We start from the raw sequence: 25,956 nt of genomic DNA, 5'->3' as shown, positions 1-25,956 counted from the left end.
CAGGTATCATACCAAGATGAGGTATTGGTCGGTTAGCCTGGTATTAAAAATAACTAATTTTGGTATTGTGTGGGTATTTAGAAAATACCTCAACGAGTTATTGGTTTGGTGTTGAGGACTGTTTGAGGTATTATTTAGTTATGGAAAAATCACTATTTGTATGGAAAAATCGTCGATTATTATTTAGGTATTGCCATACCTGATGTCATTATTCACGAGTTATGCACAGAATACACACCAGTTATTATTTAAGGTATTTTACCTCTTATGCAGGGCTACTTAATACCTCATTCAGGTTGTAGGTATTCGGTTTTCCATACCTGAGTTTGGTATTCTTCAGCTATTTTCTCCTGCTCGGGTAACTTCCCTCAGCGTGGGAGTTGGTTTATTTCCGTCCTCCGCTGCACTGGCGTCGTCGTTTCCTCCATCGCCGTGGGCTCCCGTGCCTACGTTCTCCACGATGTTCAGGTGCTGATCGAAGTGCTGCTTCCACCTTTCGATCACCTCACGACCTCACGTCCGTCCGTCAAGAGGCCTTCGTCTTTATCCCTGCATATTTCGGCTCGCGGCACGAAGCCGTTGCGGGATGCGTTGAGCTTCTGATAGAACTTCCGTGTTTCTTGGGAACGGCACAGCAGTTCCATTTCTTCACACTCCGCTTCTTCCAGGCGGCGCTTTTTCTCCCAAAAGAGGCGTGTCTGCTGTTTCAGCTTCTGTTTGTAACGTTCCACGTTCTGTCGAGTCCCTTGCTGCAGCATTACCACCCTCGCTTCTTCTCCTCCAAAACCGTTCTGCACTCTTCGTCGAACCATTCGTTCCGTCGATTCCGTTCCACGTACTCGATGGTGCTCTCGGCTGCATCGTTGATTGCTGCTTTCACTGTACTCCAGCAGTCCTCTAGAGGGGCCTCATCGAGCTCGCCCTCGTCTGGCAACGCGGCCTCGAGATTCTGCGCGTATGCTGAGGCGACATCCGGTTGCTTCAGTCGCTCTAGGTTGTGCCGTGGCGGTCACCGGTACCGTACATTGTTGATGACGGAGAGTTTTGGGCGCAGTTTGACCATCACCAGATAGTGGCCGGGGTCGATGTTGGCCACGATAGGTCCTGACGTCGATAATGTTGGAGAAGTGCCGTCCGTCAATCAGAACGTGGTCGATTTGAGATTCCGTCTGCAGTGGTGATCTCCAGGTGTAACGATAAGGGAGGCTTTATTGGAAAAAGGTGCTACGTTTGGCCATATTTTTGGAGGCGGCGAAATCAATGAGTCTTAGGCCGTTTTCGTTCGTCGGTGGGCGCTGAACTTACCAATCGTCGGTCTGAATTCCTCCTCCTGGCCTACCTGAGCGTTCAAATCTCCTATGATGATCTTGACGTCGTGGCTTGGGCAGCGATCGTACTCGCGTTCGAGCTGCGCGTAAAATGCGTCCTTGTCATCATCAGTACTTCCGGAGTGTGGGCTGTGCACGTTTATTATGCTGAATTTGAAGAATCGGTCCTTGATCCTCAACCTGCACATTCTTTCGTCGATCGGCCACCAACCGATCACGCGCCTCTGCATATTACTCATCACGATGAAAGCTGTTCCCAGCTCACGTGTGTTGCCGCAGCTCTGGTAGATGGTATGATTACCTCTAAACGTTCGCACCATGGATCCTGTCCAACACACTTCCTGCAGCGCTACGATGCCGAACCCGCGGTCCTTCAGTAGATCGGCGAGTATGCCGGTGCTCCCAATGAAGTTGAGAGATCGGCAGTTCCACGTACCGAGTTTCCAATCGCAAGTCCGTTTTGTTCGCTGGGTTCTTTGCCGTTGGTCTCGGTTCGTATTATTCTGTTGCTGATTTTCCACTACAATGTTTTTTTTACGGCTGGCTCGTAGGGCCTGTCACCAAGCCCCTACTTTCCGGAGGACCATAGTGCACAGTTAGAGCCCTTAGAGCTTAGAGTCTTTCCCTGGCACTCGGACGTAGATCAGCCGCGCCTAACATGGGGATCAGACGCTGTTGTGAGCCGCTCCTCCTGGAGAACAGACGCTCAGGTTTATCGAAGCAAACCCTCCCAAACATTTTAGCAACAAGGTATGAAAACTTCTATTGAAATATTTAGTTTATAAGAGGGGCTCGAGGGTACAAATCGTACTTGGTAAATTTTACCCGATCTGGCTCAGTGACCTACCGGCTTTACTCCGTCCAGAAGTCCAAGAAAATGTTGATCCTACATATTTTCAAAATTAGGGGGTTATGCGAGTTGATGTACAACATTTGTTAAAATTCGGTTGATAATGGGCTGTTGAGAATTTTTTGAATTTTTGATTGGTTTACATTGGTTTACATGTAACTTGAAAGACGATTACCTGAAACTATATGCGAAACCCATATATAAATTTGTGTTTCACTAAAGATCCACTTTCTCAAGCACAAGGTTATTTTTTTTCGTTTGCAACGGTATCTTCTTCGGCTGTGATAGAATACAACAATGTAACACATTTGAGTTTCGGAAGCAATCTTTTATTATATGCAATATTAAAATTCTGAACGAGAAAATCAAAAATATTTACCGTTTGTCATACGCGCCAACTTGTGACGTAGTTGGGGGGGGGGGGCGAGGCCTCTCAAAATCAACCAAATTCGTAAAATTTCGACGCAGTTCATCTAGTTTAGGAATATTTACGTGAAAACTAGTGCATTGAGCTAAAAAAAGTTGAATTTTGTCCAATTTTGGAGAGCTTCGCCCCCCCCCCCAACTACGTCACAAGTTGGCGCCTATGCCGTTTGTTAAATAATTTAAATATGGTCCACATACTTTTTCTTCAGGACGCGCACCATTGCATTGTGATCGGATAGTTTTACCAAGTTTCACTTCTATACTATACTATGAGTTAGCTTTTCCTGTTGGTGTTGTGCGTTTTACAACGGATCGCGTCCCAGAAACAATGCCTAAGAAATTCGCCAAATGATATGTATGGTTTTTCTAAAAATAGGGTATTATACCATTTGGGCAGGTGTACCTATTTTGGGCACTTGCCGCTATAACTAAGTCAATTTCAACTCGATTGATTAGATTTTTTGTACAGAGTTAGATACTGTACGTGGCTAACTCTATACAAAATTTCAAATCAATCGTTTTGAAATTGACTTAGTTATAGCGGCAAGTGCCCAAAATAGGTACACCTGCCCAAATGGTACAAGACCCTATAGGTAAACAGGTAGTGAAGGGAAAAAGATATCTCATTAGCCAACGTCGATAAGTGTAAACAACTAACAAACTATCAAATGATTTTCTGAAGCAGGGAAATGCAAAAATGGCATGCCTCGTAAAACAAAAATAAATAAGGCAACACTATAATTGACTAATATATTAAATTAAGCTCGCTAATTATCGCTAATGAATCAACTCGCCTTCTACGCGCCTTTGAGTGAGTGCGATCATTTATCATTGGACTGAACTTTGCTCGGTGAGAGATGATTAGCAACTAAACGACGACGTTACTTTTTTTTTGCACTTTACCAACTAAAGTGCAGCGCGCGGTGGTGATGGTGCAGGCAGATCTGGTGGTGTGCAGCAATATGCATCCGAACATGATGAACACTAGGTACTGTGTCAAATGGCTGGACTCTCACGTGGTTGATCGAGGTATGGACCTACTACATCATCTCTATCGACTGTCTCGCACCTGCCGAAGACGTCGCATGCCAACAATTTTCAGCATCCTGTGAAGTAAGGTTAGGGAGTAGAATATCGTTACTGAAAGCAGATGACCATCATCCGTTTACTTACAATTTCTTCACATTGGGATAGTAACATCCGATGTACAATATCAGATTGATGGGAAAATTGCCGACCCAACTGAGTTGTGTTTTGTTTGCCAGTGCAACAGCGTACAGATAACCGCACCTTTCACTGGTCATACGCTTGTCTTCCGGCCGGACGGATTGGTTGTATTTCTGAAGCATGGGATAAAGAATTGATTAAATACTTGCATGTTAGAGCATACTAGCAGTGATTCCCAAAGTGAGTAGAACTGCTCCCAGGAAACAAAACATTGTAGCGGATACTTCAAAACATTTGAAAATTTAAGCGTTGGCGTTACACGCGTTTGAGCCTCAAATGAAAAAAAAACTAGATACTTCTATTGATGATTTGTAACAAATTAGTCCAGGCCCAAATTTCCAATACACATTTGCAGGTTTAAAACCCTTCGAAGCCGGATTTTTTCCAAGCGTTAATATGGAACTTTTTCTACGTTTTGCTGTTGCTTCGGTGCTCAATAGTATAAAAAGGGTAGAATATTTTATCTGGATATCCTAGGTCATCCAAACTATTCTTGAGTATAGATCCTAAAGTCTACGGGTGTAACGGTAACTTCTTTCATTATACAAAGCTACTATTTGTATTCTATCATGTCCAGTAAATCTTCTAAATGTTTTATGGACATCATAAGATCAGCCGGGGCCATCTTAACTATTATGATTTTTAATATCCAGCATCTACATCAATCGATGGAAGAGCTGTACCGCGCTAAGGACACACGAAAGTTCTACGAGAAGCTGAACCGCTCGCGCAGAGGCTTTGTGCCACAAGCCGACATGTGCCGAGATAATCACGGGAATATTCTCACGAGCGAGCGTGAGGTGGTCGAGAGGTGGCGGCAGCATTACGATGAGCACCTCAATGGCGACGTTGCAAGTAGCGAAGGTGGCGTGGTAACAGATCTAGGAGTATGTGCACAGGACGAAAGACTTCCGGCCCCTGACCTTCAAGAGATTGAGGAGGAGGTTGGCCGGTTGAAAAACAACAAAGCCGCTGGAGCAGATCAACTACCAAGCGAGCTTTTAAAATACGGCGGAGAAGCACTGGTGAGAGCACTACACTGGGTCATTACCAAGATTTGGGAGGAGGAAGTATTACCGGAGGAATGGATGGAAGGTATCGTGTGTCCCATCTACAAAAAGGGCGACAAGTTGGATTGCGGGAACTACCGCGCGATCACACTACTGAGCGCTGCCTACAAGATACTCTCTCAAATTTTATGCCGCCGTCTATCACCGATTGCAAGAGAGTTCGTGGGGCAATATCAGGCTGGATTTATGGGTGACCGCGCTACAACGGACCAGATGTTCGCCATCCGCCAGGTGTTGCAGAAATGCCGCGAATACAACGTGCCCACACATCACTTGTTCATCGATTTCAAATCGGCGTATGATACAATCGATCGAGAACAGCTATGGCAAATTATGCACGAATACGGATTCCTGGATAAACTGATACGGTTGATCAAGGCGACGATGGATCGAGTGATGTGCGCAGTTCGAGTATCAGGGACACTCTCGAGTCCCTTCGAATCTCGCAGAGGGTTACGGCAAGGTGATGGTCTTTCGTGCTTGCTGTTCTACATTGCTTTGGAGGGTGTAATAAGAAGAGCGGGGATAAACACGAGTGGGACGATTTTCACGAAGTCCGTTCAGCTGCTTGGTTTCGCCGATCATATTGATATTATTGCTCGTAAATTTGAGACGATGGCGGAAACGTACATCCGACTAGAGAGTGAAGCCAGGCGAATCGGATTAGTCATTAATGTGTCGAAAACAAAGTACATGATGGCAAAGGGCTCCAGGGAGGAATCACCGCGCCTGCCACCCCGAATTCATATCGACGGTGATGAAATCGAGGCGGTTGAAGAATTCGTGTACTTGGGCTCACTGGTGACCGCCGACAACGACACCAGCAGAGAAATTCAGAGGCGCATTGTGGCAGGAAATCGTTCTTACTTTAGACTCCGCAGAACTCTACGATCGAATAAAAATCGCCGTAACACGAAGTTAACCATCTACAAAACGCTGATTAGACCGGTCGTCCTCTATGGGCACGAAACATGGACCCTACGTACCGAGGACCAACGCGCCCTTGGAGTTTTCGAACGGAAGGTGTTGCGTACCATCTACGGCGGAGTGCAGATGGAAGACGGGACTTGGAGAAGGCGAATGAACCACAAGCTGCATCAGCTGCTGAGAGAACCAACCATCGTCCATACCGCGAAACTCGGGAGGCTACGGTGGGCGGGTCACGTCATCAGGATGTTGGATAGCAACCCGACTAAAATGGTTCTCGAGAGTCATCCGACCGGTACAAGAAGACGTGGAGCGCAGCGAGCTAGGTGGGTCGACCAAGTGGAGGACGATCTGCGGACCCTACGCAGAGTGCGGAACTGGAGACAAACAGCCATGGACCGAGTGGAATGGAGGCGGCTACTATGTACAGCAGAGGCCACCCCGGCCTTAGCCTGACCGGTAAGTATCTACATCAATTGAAGTTTCTGATTTGGCTATATGTATAGCGTTTATGTTGCATAATATGGAGCTCACATAATACAATCAGAGACTACGACATAGCTAAGTTATCAAAAAAAAAAAAAAAAATATGGTGTAACATTACTACCTGAAACGAAATCGCCTCATTTCACAGTGGTTGTTTTTATCAACTGAGCTTCACAACAGTAAGGAAGCCATTAATATCCCAGAAAATATTTAAAAAAACGCTTATTGTTCCTCCAACTACTTTGGTAAGTACGGTGGATTACGAACACTACTTAACGTAGTGGCAAAAGCTATTATCACAAGTGTAGACCTCAAGCTATGCTCTCCGGAGTAGTGTTGTTGATTTGGAATATCTCAAAACTATCTTGAAATGATTATAAATAACAGTTTAAAGTTTATTGTGAGAATAAGGACTGTTACTTTAAAGAGCTGAACTTCAGGATAGTTTGAACGACTCTCAATGTCCCAAGGTTCATAAGAATATATAGGAGACTTCAGGTTGATCCAGTCACCGCGATTGATAATGAAACGTTACTCAGTCTGTCAGATATTGCCGATGTTACGAATATAGAACTAAAGTTCTGAACTCCAAGATAATTTGGCTGACCTGGAACATTCCCATAGTGTCTCTAAATGACATTGTAACAGTTTGGGCGAACCTGAATGTCCCAAAGGTTTATAATAAACAAGTAGACTTCAGATTGGTCCAGTAACCACGGATAAATATGCAACGTGACTCAGTTTAGCTGGTACGGCTTTTATTACGAGTGTAGACCTTAAGTCCTTAAATCCAAGGTAGTTTGGCTGACCTGGAATAACCCTGTTGGGTCTCTAAATGACAATTGAGATTTCAAGAGCTTCACGGATCCCAGCAGATTATACAATATGATTATTTATGGCGAAAACACATAAAGTTATTCTCGTAGATTTGAAGGACTTCATTATAGAACTTTTTGGACGATCCTGAATGTCCCAAAGGTTTGTAATAAGCTTGTAGACTTCAGATTAATCCAGCAACTGTGGTTGATTATGCAACGTTACTCAGTATAACGGAGCCATCTCTTGTTACGAGTGTAGACCTGAAGTTCTGAACTCCAAGGTAATTTGGCTGACCTGAAATATTCATATAGTGTATATAAATGACATTGTAGATTTCAAGAGCTTCACGGAGCCAGTAGGATATGCATGCTGAAAATACATAAAATTATTCTTGTAGATTTGAAGGACTTCACTATAGGACAGTTTGGAACACCTAGAACATCCCAGAATAAAAAACACCTGATATTCTTGACAAGGGGTAAATAAATACATATAAATGTAACCCACATCCAAGTTCAGTTTTTAGATCAACTGGTATGTCAATTATTTCGTTTTTCCAAATTTCATGGTGTTCAAGATGGCACGGTAAAGGCTGGGTATGCTGCGCAATTCAGATCTCATTGTGATCCACTAGCCTCTGCCCAGCAACTCCTATCCCTACCTCCCCGCGGTACCGGCTGGAAACTATTTGCAACCTTAGGGAAGATCGGGTAACCAACCCCGGTGGGAGCTTTGGTCGTAGGCTGACAGGGAAGGGGGGGGATTGCTTCGGCAAACCTGAGCGTTTGTTCTCCAGGAGGAGCGGCTCACAACAGCGTCTGATCCCCATGTTAGGGGCGGCTGATCTACGTCCGAGTTCCAGGGAAGGACTCTAAGCTCAACTGTGCACCATGGTCCTCCGGAAAGTAGGGGGTTGGTGTCAGGCCCTACGAGCCAGCCGTAAAAAAACCATTGTAACGGAAAATCAGCAACATAATAATACGAACCGACACCAACGGCAACGACCCCAGCGAACAAAAAGGACTTGCGATTGGAAACTCGGTACGTGAAACTGCCGATCTCTCAACTTCATTCGGAGCACCCGCATACTCGCCGATGTACTGAAGGACCGCGGGTTCGGCATCGTAGCGCTGCAGGAGGTGTGTTGGACAGGATCCATGGTGCGAACGTTTAGAGGTAATCTTACCATCTACCAGAGCTGCGGCAACACACGCGAGCTGGGAACAGCTTTCATCGTGATGGGTAATATGCAGAGGCGTGTGATCAGTTGGTGGCCGATCGATGAAAGAATGTGAAGGTTGAGGATCCAGGGCCGATTCTTCTACTTCAGCATAATAAACGTTCACAGCCCACACTCCGGAAGTACTGATGATGACAAGGACGCATTTTACGCGCAGCTCGAACGCGAGTACGATCGCTGGCCAAGCCACGACGTCAAGATCATCATAGGAGATTTGAACGCTCAGGTAGGCCAGGAGGAGGAATTCAGACCGACGATTGGTAAGTTCAGCGCCCACCGACGAACGAAAACGGCCTACGACTCATTGATTTCGCCGCCTCCAAAGATATGGCCATACGTAGCACCTTTTTCCAACACAGACTCCCTTATCGTTACACCTGGAGATCACCACAGCAGACGGAATCTCAAATCGACCACGTTCTAATTGACGGACGGCACTTCTCCGGCATTATCGACGTCAGGACCTATCGTGGCGCCAATATCGACTCCGAACACTATCTGGTGATGGTCAAACCGCGCCCAAAACTCTCCGTCATCAACAATGTACGGTACCGGCGACCGCCACGGTACAACCTAGAGCGACTGAAGCAACCGGATGTCCCATCAGCATACGCGCAGAATCTCGAGGCCGCGTTGCCAGATGAGGGCGAGCTCGATGAGGACTGCTGGAGTACAGTCAAAGCAGCCATCAACGACGCAGCCGAGAGCACCATCGGGTACGTGGAACGGAATCGACTGAACGAATGGTTCGACGAAGAGTGCAGAACGGTTTAGGAGGAGAAGAACGCAGCGAGGCCGAGCATTAGCAAGGGACTCGACAGAACGTGGAACGTTATAGAAGAAGCGGAAACAGCAGACCCGCCTCTTTCGGGAGAAAAAGCGCCGCCTGGAAGAAGCGGAGTGTAAAGAAATGGAACTGCTGTGCCATTCCCAAGAAACACGGAAGTTCTATCAGAAGCTCAACGCATCCCGCAACGGCTTCGTGCCGCAAGCCGAAATATGTAGGGATAAAGACGGAGGCCTCTTGACGGACGGACGTGAGGTGATCGAAAGGTTGAAGCAGCATTTCGATCAGCACCTGAACGGCATAGAGAACGTAGGCACGGGAGCCCACGGCAACGGAGGAAACGACGACGCCAGTGCAGCGGAGGACGGAAACGAACCAACTCCCACGCTGAGAGAAGTTAAGGATGCCATTCACCAGCTCAAAACCAACAAAGCAGCTGGTAAGGAAGGTATCGCAGCTCAACTCATCAAGATGGTCTGCATCGGTTGATAGTCAGGATCTGGGAAACCGAACAGCTAGCGGAGGAGTGGAAGGAAGGGGTAATCTGCCCCATTCACAAGAAAGGCGACCATTTGGAATGTGAGAACTTTAGGGCGATCACTATTTTGAATGCTGCCTACAAAGTGCTATCCCAGATCATCTTCCGTCGTCTGTCACCTAAAACGAATGAGTTCGTGGGAAGTTATCAAGCCGACTTCATCGACGGCCGGTCGACAACGGACCAGATCTTTACCGTACGGCAAATCCTCCAGAAATGCCGTGAACACCAGGTCCCAACCCATCACCTGTTCATCGACTTCAAAGCAGCATACGACAGTATTGACCGCGCAGAGCTATGGAGAATCATGGACGAAAACGGCTTTCCTGGGAAGCTTACTAGACTGATTAAAGCAACGATGGACGGTGTGCAAAACTGCGTAAGGGTTTCGGGTGAACTATCCAGTTCATTCGAATCTCACCGGGGACTGAGACAAGGTGATGGACTCTCATGCCTACTCTTCAACATCGCTCTGAAAGGTGTGATGCGACGAGCCGGGCTCAACAGCCGGGGAACGATTTTCACAAAATCCGGTCAATTTGCGTGCTTTGCGGACGACATGGACATTATTGCCAGAACATTTGGAACGGTGGCAGAGCTGTACACCCGCCTGAAACGCGAAGCAGCAAAGGTCGGACTGGTGGTGAATGCCTCAAAACTAAAGTACATGCTGGTAGGCGGAACCGAAAACGACCGGATCCGTCTGGGTAGTAATGTTACGAGGATACCTTCGAGGTGGTGGAGGAATTCGCCTACCTCGGATCCTTACTGACGGCTGACAACAACGTGAGCCGTGAAATTTGGAGGCGAGCGACGCGTGCTAAGGACGATCTTCGGCGGTGTGCAGGAGAACGGTGTGTGGCGGAGAAGGATGAACCACGAGCTCGCTGCACTTTACGGCGAACCCAGCATCCAGAAGGTGGCCAAAGCCGGAAGGATACGGTGGGCAGGGCATGTTGCAAGAATGCTGGACAACAACCCTGCAAAGCTGGGGTTTGCAACTGATCCGGTTGGCACAAGAAGGCGTGGAGCGCAGAGAGCACGATGGGCGAACCAGGTGGAGCGTAACCTGGCGAGCATTGGGCGCGACCAATGATGGAGAGCGGCAGCCACAAACCGAGTATTGTGGTGTACTATTGTTGATTATGTCTTGTCTTAAATGTGATGTTGAACAAAAAATGTATGTATGTAATGGTGTTCAAGATGTTCTAGGTTGTCAGTGAAGCCCCAAATACAAATATTCCCATTTTTCGCTAATAGAGGACTCAATTTGTAGCAAAGAACGAAGACAGTATTCTGTTTTATCGAATGGGTGAATTTATACAGCCGTTTCTATGTTGGGGTCATATATGACCCTTCCGGTTCCAAAGGGTTAAGCATATGTACATGTGTCATAGATATAAATAAAATAATTTCATGATTTCGCAGAATCTCAAGCACCCAGTTGAGTAATCTTTCAAAACTTTTGTAACAAGTTTAAAGGGGGTGATAGCACCAACTGTGCTAGAACAATTATGATGGTAGTTTAGTTAGTACTTACCGCACCAGGCGTATCTGTGAAAGCCTCTTGAAGAAAGTTGGTAGCGGTTGGACCGGGACAAAATATCGTTATGTTTACTTCGAATGGCTCATTTCTAAGAGTCTCAAAATAACCCTAGGAAGAAAAAGAAAACAGCTTCCAATTACCCGAGTTTGCATTATAGACACAACAAATTTGCTATCTTATTACGAATTGCTAATTGAAAAGGTAGACGCCGAAGCGATAAAGAATTGTTTATTACGTCACATTTAGCTTCGCCGTTATCTTTCCCTCCGAATATAACAAACAGCTACCTACATGTATTGCATGCTTAGCGCCGGTATAGCTCGCCGAGTTCGGTGCTCCTATCAAGCCGGCTGTGCTGCTCGTAACGGCCAGGTGACCCTTGATCGAGTTGCGAATGAAAAAGTTCAGCGCAATTCGCGACAGATGAACCACCGAGAAGACATCCAGCTCGAACAGTTCCCGGTCGACCTTGACGTTGATGTTGTTCCATTCGGCCCGTTGCGACCGGCCGGCATTGTTCACCAGGATGTCCAACGTTTTGAAGTGGTCAATTACCATGTTAAAGTAGTCGTTGTGGTGGTTCACGTCCAGCATGTCCATCTGCAGGACGTAGACGTCGTTCGGTCCGAGGGTGCCATTGGATTGTGCTAAAGTGGGGTGGAAGAAGGTAGTAGAGAATTTTTCATGGGCTGATTAGTGTAATAGTAGCTATTTTGCAGATGCATGCTCATTTTGTTTTGAAATTCATGCTCGCTCATGACCTAGTTTATCAACCACTAGCCCAGTTATTCTAGATATAGACTCATAGATTCTCCAAGCTGGACTGCATGACGACCGTGCTAACAGGGAGAAGGTCGGGGGTAATAGCGAGTGACTTTAATGCCTGGGCCGTGGAATGGGGAAGCCGTTTCACGAACTAGTGGGGTCAGATACTGCTAGAGGCACTGGTTATGCAGGTGGTGTTCGCCGCTGCAAAAGCCGAGATAAGGGCAGGCAAAAAGGTCTGCTTTGAGGGTCTCTTTTTTTTTCTAAACCATATTGGAAGAATCTGCTCAACAGACACCCTAACAGGAAGGTTAAGGCCGTCTTCCACAACAAAAGTAAAAGCCAGGACTACTCTCTTCTCGACCCACTAAACACATTCCTATAGTCGCCTAACCCTTCGTCTCTCCGGAACCACCAAGAAGGCATTGCTTCAGAGACGGGCTAGTGCACATCACACCCTCAAGGTTAGCTTCCTAGCCTGCAGCAACGAACATCGATGACTCACTTTGGAGAGTCCATCACGGTAGCATGCTGGCGCCGAGTGGTCCTCACCACTACCTTTGTCCTCGGAAGGGAGACAGGGTGAACCCCGCCCACACCCAACTGTTTTGCAGACATCAAGAACTGATGCCTACGTGCAACCAGATCTGACCTGCTGAAGGCAAGGGTATCACTATTTTTCAGGTTCTATCAGCTGCACTAGAAGGTTACTGACAGCAGGGTCTCCCTTGCTGAGGACTCCTTTTCCAACCGCGGGCTCGGATTCAGCCCAGTAGACCGACGCCACGACATCAACGCCACCAGGGCTTCCTTTCCGCGGTCAACCCTGGAAGAACCCTTCGATATGCTTCTGGATGAATTTCTTGCAAAATGTCTGAAAGGTATTAGCCAAGGTCAAGAAATAAACCCTTAAGAGATTTCTAAAGGAGCACATGAAAGAATCTCTGAAGGGTGAAGGAATTCCCAAAGGATCACCGGAAAATTTTCTGGAATAATAGGAAGAATCTCTGAAAAAAGGTTTTCATAAATCCTTAGAGAAGTTTACGATCCGACCCCTGGAGAAATATCGAAGGATCTTATAGAAACCCCCTGGAACTTCCAGAGGAATCTCTTGAAAATTTTCTGGAGGAACTCCTGAAGAAACGTCTGAGAGAATCCCTGGAGGGATTCCCGAGAAGAATCGCGAGAAATCGAAGAAATTCTACTCTAAAGAATTATCGTACTGATCAAGAAAAATCATATAAGGTTCAATATTGAAGTAAATAATTTCCTTAGGGGCGTACCGGTATATGGGGCACTTGAATTTGAAATCCTTGAGTAACAAGTTCAGATTTTGTCATGACAGCAGTGGCCTCAAATTAGTTTTAGAAGAGAATATCCTTATAAGAGCCGTGCGATATTGTGAATTTTTATCTGGAGAAATCCTTTATAAAATTTCTGGTGAACGTCCTCATCGATTCTCTCTAAAATGTATAGCATTGTGATGATGGAAGTAGCAATTCAATAAAACTAGTAGTAGCAATTCACTAAAATGGAAAAAAATAAACAAGCTAACGTCAATTATGCCGCCGCCGCTGCCTCAAGTTACTATAAACGCCGCCGCCAGTGTAATCTGATTCGACGCACACGTCTTCTGCTCTACTGCTCTGTAGAAGCCTCTTGTCTTGGCTATCACGATCTTATAGGCATAACTCCACGAATTCTCATTAGCACTCTGACAGAGACCCCTCGAAGCAGGCCTTTTTGCTTGCCCTCCCATTCCTCAGCGCGGCTTTTGCAGCGGCGAACGCCACCCGCCATTCGATTCGCTCTTGCTCAGATCGTGCGCGCTACATCCGCCGCCTACCCCGTAGGCAGGCGCGGCGCATGTCAGTGATCACTTGATGTCGTAAACATCGGTTCCGCGAGACACCGTTCTAGAAATGTAGCCAAACTTTCGATCCTTCCGCGTATCAAACCTCCGACACCGGGACGGAGCGCAACACGAACACGTCCGTTCGTTTCCAAATCTGCCAAAAGAAGCATGTACTACTAGGTTATATATCCTACCGGCTGCGCCATTGTCGTAAACATCGGTTCCGCGAGACACCGTTCTAGAAATGTAGCCAAACTTTCGATCCTTCCGCGTATCAAACCTCCGACACCGGGACGGAGCGCAACACGAACACGTCCGTTCGTTTCCAAATCTGCCAAAAGAAGACCGACCAAGCCAAAGCCGAGCAAGCCTGAAGCTTCGCCTGCTAAGTCGATTTATTTTAATTCAGCACATCTGTCAATCTACTGTTATGTCGACTATCAGTATGCACTGAAACAAAACAACTAATCCAAACCGTGTTTTTGCCGCTTGCCATTTTACACATATGTTTATGATTACTCTACTACTAGGTTATACATACTACATTCTTCCCCTTCCCTACTCTTCTTGTGATGCAAATATTTATCTTTTTCTTACTTCTGTAGTTATAAGCAGTCTAGGTACATATATAGTTTGAACTAAACTTACTACCACTTAGTTTTCTTTGATTCCTTCAACGCGTTTACTTCAAAAAAATCGATTCAATCCGTAGCTTATCCAAATTCTATTGAAATGAAATCCAATGCAAACACAACCTAAATTCAATCCTAATTTATTACAAATTTGCTTTAAATGGACCGTTAAACTCACTAGAACTAAATTAACCAATAGAACTAAATTAACAGTAGCCTTGTGTAATTTATAACATCAAAATTCATTCCAAATTAAATCTAACTAATCATGACTCAAATCGATTCTAAATCCAATCCCCATGCATTCCAAATTCGATTCAATATTAATCCAAATTCATCCTGAAAACAACCTTAATCATAAACCCTCCCAAATCCATTCGTATGCCATTCAAAACACAATCCCAAACAAAATAGATTTCGTTTCCGAGTCCAATTCACACCCATGCATATTCAATCACATTTCTAATGCAATCCAATTCCTATAAAAATTGTCTAATCTAAACTCAATCCAGCTTATTCCATTAAAAATCTTGCCCAAATCCAGTTTACTTCAATTGGCTTTTTTACCGGCGTTGAGATAATCCCATATTCTGAATCTGCATGCCAAACTGAGCCGAAATCCAAATTTTGTGAAGTTTGTATGGGAGCGATTTGTCGAACCACTTCTCGTCGCAGTTTGTACGGGGCGAAGCTGTCAAACAGTTGCCCAGCTGTCAAAAGGTGATTTCAAAAAAATCTCTTTGAAATTGATTGTAGGTACCAAATTAAAGTTCTAATAATCTGAGACAAATCATAGTGGCTCAGAAAACAGTGCTCTTTCGTATAAAATCAAAAAAAATCTATCATTTTACAAAATTAAAAAACCCAATTCAGATACAATCCAGATCTATTCTTACCCATGTACAATCTTGAGCAATTATAAACGAATCCAAATCCGATCCAAATTCATTCATTACCAAACCCAATCCAATCCACTTAAAATTCAATCTTATTCCAATCCAAACTCAATCAAATCAACCCTGAGATACGTTCTCTCACGCGACTTCTAACAATACATGTCTTATTTGCGTCCTCCAAACATAACCTTTTTTTATTCGCGTCCTTTCGCACGAATAGAAACATAACCGTTTTTTTGATTCGCGTCCTCTCAATCTTAAACATAACCTTATCGATCCGCGTCCTCGCGCACGTACCCAAACATAACCTTTTTCTTGATCCGCGTCCTCTCGCACGAATCCAAACACAAGTTTTTTTCTTGATCCGCGTCCTCTCGCACGAATCCAAAACATAACCTTTTCGATTCGCGTCCTCTCGCACGAATCCAAACACAAGCTTTTTCTTGATCCGCGTCCTCTCGCACGAATCCAAACACAAGTTTTTTCTTGATCCGCGTCCTCTCGCACGAATCCAAAACATAACCTTTTCGATTCGCGTCCTCTCGCACGAATCCAAACACAAGCTTTTTCTTGATCCGCGTCCTCTCGCACGAATCCAAACACAAGTTTTTTTCTTGATCCGCGTCCTCTCGCATGAATCCAAAACATAACCTTTTCGATTCGCGTCCTCTCGCACGAATCCAAACACAAGCTTTTTCTTGATTCGCGTCCTCTCGCACGAATCCAAACACAAGTTTTTTCTTGATCCGCGTCCTCTCGCACGAATCCAAAACATAACCTTTTCGATTCGCGTCCTCTCGCACGAATCCAAACACAAGTGTTTTCTTGATCCGCGTCCTCTCGCACGAATCCAAAACATAACCTTTTTGATTCACATGCTCTCACACAAAACATCATCCACAATTAGAACTCTGTACCGTATCGTTACACTGCAAAAATTATACAATGGCCGCCGAACTTTTCGATGCCATGCTTCGGAAAATCCATTCAACCATAAATGAAAATCTGTTTGTCTTCAAACACCGATCCATTTACAATACATACCAATCACTGGGAGCCGCTGCGCCATTGTCGTAAACATCGGTTCCGCGAGACACCGTTCTAGAAATGTAGCCAAACTTTCGATCCTTCCGCGTATCAAACCTCCGACACCGGGACGGAGCGCAACACGAACACGTCCGTTCGTTTCCAAATCTGCCAAAAGAAGCATGTACTACTAGGTTATATATCCTACCGGCTGCGCCATTGTCGTAAACATCGGTTCCGCGAGACACCGTTCTAGAAATGTAGCCAAACTTTCGATCCTTCCGCGTATCAAACCTCCGACACCGGGACGGAGCGCAACACGAACACGTCCGTTCGTTTCCAAATCTGCCAAAAGAAGACCGACCAAGCCAAAGCCGAGCAAGCCTGAAGCTTCGCCTGCTAAGTCGATTTATTTTAATTCAGCACATCTGTCAATCTACTGTTATGTCGACTATCAGTATGCACTGAAACAAAACAACTAATCCAAACCGTGTTTTTGCCGCTTGCCATTTTACACATATGTTTATGATTACTCTACTACTAGGTTATATATACTACACTTGAGTCCACCAGTCCACCAGGTGGTCTCCCATTTCTAGGGTGAACTTGCCTAGGCATGGTTACATCGCATGTACGCGATAGCACCGCTACGGCGCTACCAGCTCTTCTTCGCTTAAACCGAGTCGGTTTTGCTAATGGCGGAACACCTCCCTGAACATCTCGATGTTGAAAGATGTCTTCCATCTACGAGGCTTGGCCTTGGCCAAGCCGCATCTTCCTCTTCTCGCTGCTGTTGTTGTAATCGATACTGTAGACAACCGCCAGGCTGATGTATCCTTCGCCTACCCTCCAGTTCGAACTACTTGTCAAACCAGGATTACAAAAAATAACGCCAAAAATCGACTCCGCTCTGTTTCGGCTAATGGTACTATTGGTACCGACATTAACCAGATTGACATCTAGCATAGCCATAGCTATCCTCGCAAGTTCCACATCGGTAACTCTCTACTCATCGCCAGCCCCAGTCCCCGGCTGTCCTACGATAGCAGGCCAAGAACTAGAATCATGACGTGGGAAAAGCTCCTCTATGATCCCCTCCAACATCTTTGGAGATGGCTCTGTAGGAGCCATTACACCTTTCATCTTGGCCATCACGATCCTGTAGGGATCATCCCACGGATTCGCATTGGCACTCTGACAGAGACTCCGAAGCAGACCTTTTTGCTTGCTCTTATCTCGGTCTTCTGCGCGGCTTTTGCAGTGGTGATTCGTCCCCATCCGTCGTACGACTCGCTCTTCCTCGGATCGTGCTCGCTGCATCCGCTGCCTAGCCCGTAGGCAGGCGCGACGCAGGTCAGCAGGGCTTGACCTTGGCCTAGCCGCCTCTTACTCTATCCGCTGTCTGTTGTTGTGCTCGATTCTGTAGTGAACCGCGAGGTGATCGCTGTGGGTGTAGCTATCTACTCTCCAGTTCGAACTACTTGTTAGGTCAGGACTACAAAAAGTAACGTCAATAATCAACTCTGTACCGTTTCGACTAAAAGTATTCTTGATTCTGACAATAACAAGGAAAACATCTAGTATGGCTAATGCCTCTAGCAGGATCTGACCCCGCTGGTTCGTAAAACGGCTTCTCCACTCCATGCCCCAGACATTGATGTCACTTGCTATTACCACTGGCCTTCGCCCTGTCAGCACGGTCGTGATACAGTCCAGTATCTGCGTGAACTGCTCGATCGACTACCGCGGAGGCACATAACATCTACAGAAGAAGACCTGATTTATTTTGGCGACCAAGAAGCCCTCGTAAGTAGTAGGCACCAACTCCTGCATGGGGTATTTAACCGTCGTCCATATCGCCACCTGAAACAAGTCTCTGGTGGCTCATGCAAGGTCAGTTGTCACACTGCCCAGTCTACCTTAAGCTTCCCTACTCTAACGGGCTTATTACCGTCCGCCACAAATAACTGTACCAAGGCTAACAGTGTTCTTGCCGGGCCCTTAAGGGAATTACGGAATTCCGTAGCCCAACGGCTGCGGTGGCCACCTGCACGCTGCACCTCGCATTGTTGCCGTAGTGCCGTTACGAGCTCTTGCGCGTTAGTGATCACCTCTAGGTTTATAACCTTCAGAGTCGTCTTCGTTGTAAGAGCCCTCACCTCAACGCCCTCACCAAGAACCTCTTTCGCCATACATTTGTAGACGGGGCACGTCGGCTTTCAGATCCACGTGCTTGGCGTCGCTCCTCTTCGCCTTCAAGACTTCCGAGTACTTGTACTGTTCAGTCTTGATGACGAGCGCTTCGCCTTTCTCGCGTTCTCGCGTTCTCTCCTACGTCTTTTAGGTTTGGTGTCCCTACGCTCCTGCACATTCTTTGCCTTCTCGTTTCTCTTCTTCCGCTTCTTCCGCTCCACAATAGTCCAGGAGGCGTCCTCCCTCTGACCCTCTATAACTTGTAGTTGCTGAGGACGTACCAATGGTCACATCTCAGTTGTCACACTGACCAGTTTACCTTAAGCTTCCCTACTCTAACGGACTTATTATCGTCCGCCACAGTTGAGTGTACCGAGGCCAACTGTGTTCCTGCCGGACTCTTCCGTAGCCTAACGGCTGCTGGTGCATCTCGCATTGTTACAGCAGTTGCCTTACTAACTCTTCTGCGTTAGTGATCTCGTCCAGGTTTTAAGCCTTCAGAGTCGCCTCCGTTGTAAGAGCCCTCACCTGAACGCCCTCACCAAGAACCTTTTCCGCCATACATTTATAGACGAGGCCCTTGTGTTCCTTCGTTCCTTGAGGTCGAGGATTATTTCACTTGTACGACCCAGTCAGCATACGATCGTATATGATGTTGAATAGGATGCAAAAGTGGAGGCGATATACGCACATTTTACACGCGGTTAAATGGACACGGACACGTTCAATGTTTCCTGTGAGCTGTTCGCTCTTTGAAGGAAGCACGACACTAGACAACGGACTAGCATGCAACGCCCAGTGGCACAGACGAAAACTTTCCCTGACAGCTGCGGCGGGAATCGAACCCGCGCTCCTCAGCACGATGCGACCACAGAGAACAGACATCCAAGTCCACTTCAGAAAGTGTGTAAGGAATTTAACGGCCATTTGAAATCGGCAACACAAGTGGCAATACCGTGGCGCTGCAATCGGATAATTTCTCATACTAATTAAAGTCACCACTTGAAATGTTTCAATTCACCACTGACTGTGGCAATATGGTGTTTGGTGGCGTTAGTGTTGTCATTGTATATTGGTTTGAAACCTTACTCAAGTGAAGATTCAAATCCTTACACAACTTTCTGATTGAAATTTGTTCTAGCCTGGATGTCTGTTCTCTGTGATGCGACTAAATGCTTGGTGACACTAGCCGCACGACCACGAAGCCACACGCATATGGCCTCCACTTTATCATCCTATGCAACATCATATAAGACTTTGTGTTAGCTGGGAAGTTGTGCACGTCGGCTTACAGATCCGTGTGCTTGGCGTCGCTCCTCATCGCCTTCAAGACTTCCGAGTGCTCGTACTGTTCAGTCTTGATGACGAGTGCTTCGCCCTTCTCGCGCTTGACACCTCCTTTCCTAAGTCTGTTAACCCTTTAAAACCCAATCCCGCCTTTAGACGGGGTATAGTTTGAGCATTTTTGTAATTTTTGTTTCGTGAAAAATCCAATTTTTTATATTTTTAGCTGATATTTAGGACTGTTCTGTATATCTCAAAATGGTTTTTGGTGTATTTTAAAGCGCATTTACATTTTTTTTAAATCATTGAAAAAAATGATGTTTTAGTCACCTTTTAGAAGTCATTGTTTATTTTGTATTGAATCGCTACAATTAACATATTTTAAATTTTTCCCAAATCATTCTATCCTTGTTTAATAGTTTAAGGGAATCGAATACACTCTAAAATTATTTTCCTTAAAATTACACGGAAAATAATATTTTCTGTGAAAAAAATTTTAAATAATAATATTCGAACAATAATCATAAAATCTCAAAATGTTTTCATCTCAAAAAATCCGTTCCCCAAATTGGCTTCCAGGAAAAATATAAAAGTGTGGGGATGTTAAAAAATAAAAACTAGAAAAATCAAAAACTGAAATTCACGAAATCGAGATTTAAAAAGAATCATCTTCCAAAACATGTTTAAATCGATTTTAGATGACGAAAAATGATATTTAGATTAAAATCAAAAATTTGGGTATTAGAGGGTTAAGTTTGGTGTCCCTACGCTCATGCACATCCTTTATGCACATCCTTTGCCTTCTTCCTCTTTCCGCAATAGTTCAGAAGGTGTCCTCCCTCTGACCCTCCATAACTTGTAGTTGCAGATACCAATGGTCACAATTGTAACAGTTACTGCCGACTTTCGGGGTAGCAACCGTCTCGCCTTGCGTGCGTCACCTGGTAGCTCCTCATCTTCTGCGAATGCTTGTTAAAAGCAATCTCTTCCACCGCACCACCCCCTTCCATTTCAACAACGTGGTTCATGGATGGCCTCTAATAAGGGCCTGCGTGAGGTCCTTACTGATATAAGACTTCAAGGACGCAAAGTCAATGATGAAGTCAAGCTGCTCTGCAGTCCATCGCAAAGAGCGCATCTCTAATTTTGTTGATGGGAAGAAAATGGAGTTTCCTACGAAATTGTGGACTCAGTTTTATCTATGAAAACATATGTTGTATAAATGAAATGAATAAACGAGTGTGTAGTTTAAATTTTTTAAATTCAGTCCAGCTTATAAATGGAATTGATTATCTCATTATTCAAAGCATCTTTCCTCGATGTATTAAAAGCACTCAAGTAGGATTTCTTTTGAGCGATTGCCTGCTCGCTATCATTCATTACTCTGGGTATTGTGGATTTAGCACTAAATTGGTGTCGGAAGTAACTTCATTGACTTCCGCTGCCTTTCCTATGCGTTAAACATAACGTCGGAAGTAGTGCGCTGTATAGAGCATCAGATTAACTATATACAGCGCACTATTTCCAACGTTATGTTTAACGCATAGGAAAGGGCGCGTAAGTCAATGAAGTTACTTCCACCACCAATTTGGTGCTAAATCCACAATATAAGAGTCACAGAGGACTTTCCAGTGTAGTGTTGATTCACACGAATATGCATATGAAAACCATGGATGTAATCATCGACAATGCATTCTACGTATTTCAGAAGAAATGTGGTCTGAAACTGTGGTTTCTTGTATTACGCACGTTCCTTTTTTATCGCAGTATTTCACGTATTACTGGCGTCCGTCACGTCACTTCATATTACGGCACCAACTTTTTTCGATCGAAATGTTGCGAGAAATAGAGAGCAAACTACCCTTGATCAACAAGTTCACCTACCTATACAATCTTGCTTAACCTTAAGCAGTTCGGAAATGTTTCGAGCCGATAAGCACAAGCGCACCCCGTTTTTCGCAAGCGCTATGGCCAAATCCCGTCCAATGCCACTCGATGCACCGGTTATCCATACGACTTTTCCCTTCAGCGATGCTAAAAAAACGAGAATCATCGATTAGAAATGCGGGAGAACTATCCAATCATGCAAAGGGTCTGCAGACAGTTAGGCGGATGCTTACATATGGGTTTGCCCAATTTGGACAGCACGAAGAGTTCAATGTCCGCATCGAGTACCAACCATAGAATGAGGCGCACCAGGAAGTACAGAATCGTACAGATGGCCACAAAGTTGAAGAAGAAAGCCATATTTTACCGAATAAGAAATGTCTCACCACCGCTGAGGCACACGCCCCGCTCTAATCTGATGCGCTTAAAAAAAAATTCCAGCAGCTATCATACGCGATGACGACAGAAAACACTACACGAGCTACCGACCGACCGACGATGAGATGATGCGCGAAGTAGACGACAACACGTCGCCGTTCCTACTGACCCAAAACGACGATAATACAAGTACGCGTTGACTGAGCCGAGCTGACTGCCTGCCTACCAACCTATATCGTGTCAACAATGAAAATGTCTGCGCCGACTTAAGGGGAACTGGCATGGAACGCACCCTAGGAGTAATACTTCCCACGAGTGTAGCGTAGAACACCTATCATACTACACAAATTTACTAAACGGCTTCGTCAATGAACCGCATTTCTTCAGAACTCCTAAACAGTCTTTAAAAAGCTAAAGCTTTGCAAATGTCCTTGTAAATCCACTGGAACACTACAAATGCTCAAAAGATTCATCAAACTATTTTTCAAAACTTCTTTGTCTGAGACGTAACTACAGCATGTTCTATTCGCTGTTATAGTGCTTTTATCCAAGCTTTTATCGTTTAACTATTTATTTCGGCCTGACTAAAACAGAAAATTTTCTTAGAAGACGCATTCTGTTCTGATTCTCCTTCGTATCGCGTATCAAAACTGAACATGTCTGCTGCGCCCGGCTCAAAGTTAGAGTTGATGCGTATATGTGTGACTATCGCGATATGTTTTGTACGCGCGAATCGAACACCACTCGAAGAATCACATAAAACTGCCTAGGTAGCACTTTTTGTTATTATTGTTTGCTTAGCAGCGATATATGACACAGTTTTTCGTACACTCGGTCCCACTGTGACGGTGAGCCGCATATCACTTTCTACGGAAATGCAATTGCGCTGCTGACTGACTGAGACGCCCGCTCAGCTTTAAGCTTATACTTATTTTAGGGAAACGCATGTACGCCGATGGAGAGAGATGCTCTGAGAGCATGTGGAATCTCTGAACCGTACCTGTGGTTGGTGAGAAATCACGGTGAATGTCAATAGCATAGCATCATGTGCGCCGATTGCTCAGGCTCAGTACATTGTACTTGTTTTCTAAACTACCTGTTGAATCTCCGAACATCGATGGTGTCTTTTGTGCTAATGTAGTGGTGTATACGTTTCGTGTTTGGCTACTCGTGCATAAGTATGGGCGAAGTCACTTTATCGATAGAGAGTGTCGACATTCACTAATATTTTCGAGATGTACGTTTAAGCTCTTATTGGAAAGTAATTAATTGCTGAAACTTTTTTTACAGCCTTCTAGAGTAATGTTGCTAGGATATGGTAGAACTAGCTATAGAAATAGATAATAACACATAATTTATGACTCCAAGTTTTGTGAAAAGTTCACCGGTATTGCCTGAAGACCATACGACCTTTCTCGATTCTGCACTCAAGGTGAGCTTTCCATGAAAGCTTGGAATCAAGAATAACTTCAACATACTTGACCTAATCAGTCACATCAGTTTCAGGTCGAAAAGGGTGTCGTTGGCAAAACCACAAACAGCAAAACCGCTCTTATTGAGTTGCCTCAGTAGCGTTTCTGCTATGAGATTCCACTGAAGCGGCAACAAGACTCCCCCTGGGGGGCATCCACTCAATTTCCTAATAGCTGCTTGACGCAATGTCGAAAAGAGATGTCGGTTTTTGAGCATTTGGTGAATCCAATTAAAAACCATGAAAGATGTGCCATAATCCCGTGTGGCTTCCAATATGTCATCGAAAGGCACACTTGATATCTAAGAAAACACCAAAGCAGGATTCCTTTTGAGCAAATGCTTTCTGGATATCATAAACAATCTTGTGTAAAAGAGTCACAGTGGTCTTATCAGATTGGTAGGGCATGTTGGTTCACATGAAGAGGCACGTTAGCCAGGATGATCCGCAATGCGTTCTAAGCATTTCAAAATAAAAGAGACCAAACTGATTGGTTTGGAACTCTTTGCTTCTTCATAAGACACATGACCCACTTTGGGAATAAACTTTATAGTAGGTACAGTAGACGTTCGATAAGTGCAACACGTTTACGTTTCACTTACCGAATGAAATTCTATAACTACAACAACTGACAGACGTCACATAACTTTCAGTTGCTGCAGAATGCAACCAATGTGCATTCAAAAAACATTACATTGCAACAAAAGTGCATTTTGACAGATAGCGGTGCGATAAGGCAAAATTGTTGCACTTAGCGGACTTGCAGTCAAAAAGCATTGCAGTTAAAGCGTATGCACCGAGCGAACGTCTACTGTAATATCCTGCCTAGATTTGGGAATATACCCTGTAGCAGAACTGCAAACAATGGGCTGCAAAACGGTGAGTCGATAAGGAGAGTGTCCAATATAGCTCTGGCCCTCACAAGTTCCTACCTCATGCTTCCACGGGTCAAACGGTGACAAAGACCGCCAGCTAAGAGTTGTGTTCTTAGCTGGTAGTGCAGCCTGGGCACTGTTGTCCTTCTGACTTCAGCTAGATTGAGGAGGTACGATCCGAGTGTCTGTTCACCAAGGAGGTGCGGCTCAAACAGCGTCTGTTCTGGCATCCAGCGGCTGAGTAAGAAACGCTGCACCACGCCCAGCTAGATCCAAGGTGGTAGCCCCATCAGCGTGGTCGTCCCAGTGTTGGTTGGGACGTTAAACAGAACTGGCACGATGGCCCTCCGGCGAGACAGGAGTGTTGGCGTAGGCCCAATAAGCCACCCGTAAAAAACCCCATTGCGAATAACATAGGAGAAAATACGACTCGATACAATCGGCAAAGACCCACGCGACGAAATAAGGACTACGATTGGAAACTTGGAACATGGAATTGCAAGTCACTAGGTGTCGCAGGATGTGACAGGATAATCTACGACGAACTACATCCCCGCAACTCCGACATCGTGACGTTGCAGGAACTTTGTTGGACTGGACAGAAAGTGTGGAAAAGCGGGCATCGAGCGGCTACCTTCTACCAAAGCTGTGGCACCACCAATGAACTGGGAACAGGATTTATAGTGTTGGGCAAGATGCGACAACGTGTGATCGGGTGGCAGCCGATCAACGCAAGGATGTGCATGTTGAGAGTTAAGGGCCGTTTCTTCAACTACAGCATCATCAACGTGCACTGCCCACACGAAGGGAGACCCGATGACGAGAAAGAAGCGTTCTACGCGCAGTTAGAGCAAACATACGATGGTTGCTCGCCGCGTGACGTGAAAATCGTTGTCGGCGACATGAACGCGCAGGTAGGAAGGGAGGAAATGTACAGACCGGTAATCGGGCGAAACAACCTGCACGCCGTATCGAATGATAACGGCCAACGATGCGTAAACTTTGCAGCCTCCCGTGGTATGGTAGTCCGAAGCACCTTCTTCCCCCGCAAAGATATCCACAAAGCCACCTGGAGATCACCCGACCAACAAACAGAAAACCAAATCGACCACGTTCTAATCGACGGTAAATTCTTCTCAGATGTAACCAACGTCCGCACATACCGCAGTGCGAATATAGATTCGGATCACTACTTAGTCGCTGTATGCATGCGCTCAAAACTTTCGACAGTTATCACCACACGTCGAAGTCGAACGCCACGGCTCAACATCGAGGAACTTCGTAACGTAGAAGTGGCTCAAGACTACGCGCAGCAGTTAGCAGTGGCCCTACCAACGGAAGAGCAGCTTGGCGCAGCTACACTTGAAGATGGCTGGAGGGACATCCGATCCGCCATAGGTAGTACCTCGGCTACAGCACTAGGCTTCGCGACTCCGAATCACAGAAACGA

General features: G+C 45.5%; 1 protein-coding gene across 1 annotated transcript; it reads right to left on the bottom strand.

Annotated features, from left to right (window-relative positions):
* Positions 1–3,192: 3,192 nt before the first annotated feature.
* Positions 3,193–22,500, bottom strand: LOC109422323 (dehydrogenase/reductase SDR family member 7). Its single transcript, XM_019697012.3, has 6 exons — positions 22,016–22,500; positions 21,780–21,929; positions 11,536–11,891; positions 11,239–11,352; positions 3,778–3,944; positions 3,193–3,710 (listed from the first exon to the last, which is right to left on the bottom strand). Exons 1-6 carry the CDS (start codon positions 22,140–22,142, stop codon positions 3,656–3,658), a joined length of 969 nt encoding a protein of 322 aa, XP_019552557.3. The 5' UTR covers positions 22,143–22,500; the 3' UTR covers positions 3,193–3,655.
* Between the last annotated feature and the right edge of the window lie 3,456 nt (positions 22,501–25,956).

Source organism: Aedes albopictus, chromosome 3 (assembly GCF_035046485.1).
Source record: "Aedes albopictus strain Foshan chromosome 3, AalbF5, whole genome shotgun sequence".
Classification (NCBI taxonomy): Eukaryota; Metazoa; Arthropoda; class Insecta; order Diptera; family Culicidae; genus Aedes; species Aedes albopictus.
The sequence above is the reverse complement of the archived record's forward strand: the minus strand, read 5'-3'. Positions and strand labels throughout refer to the sequence as shown.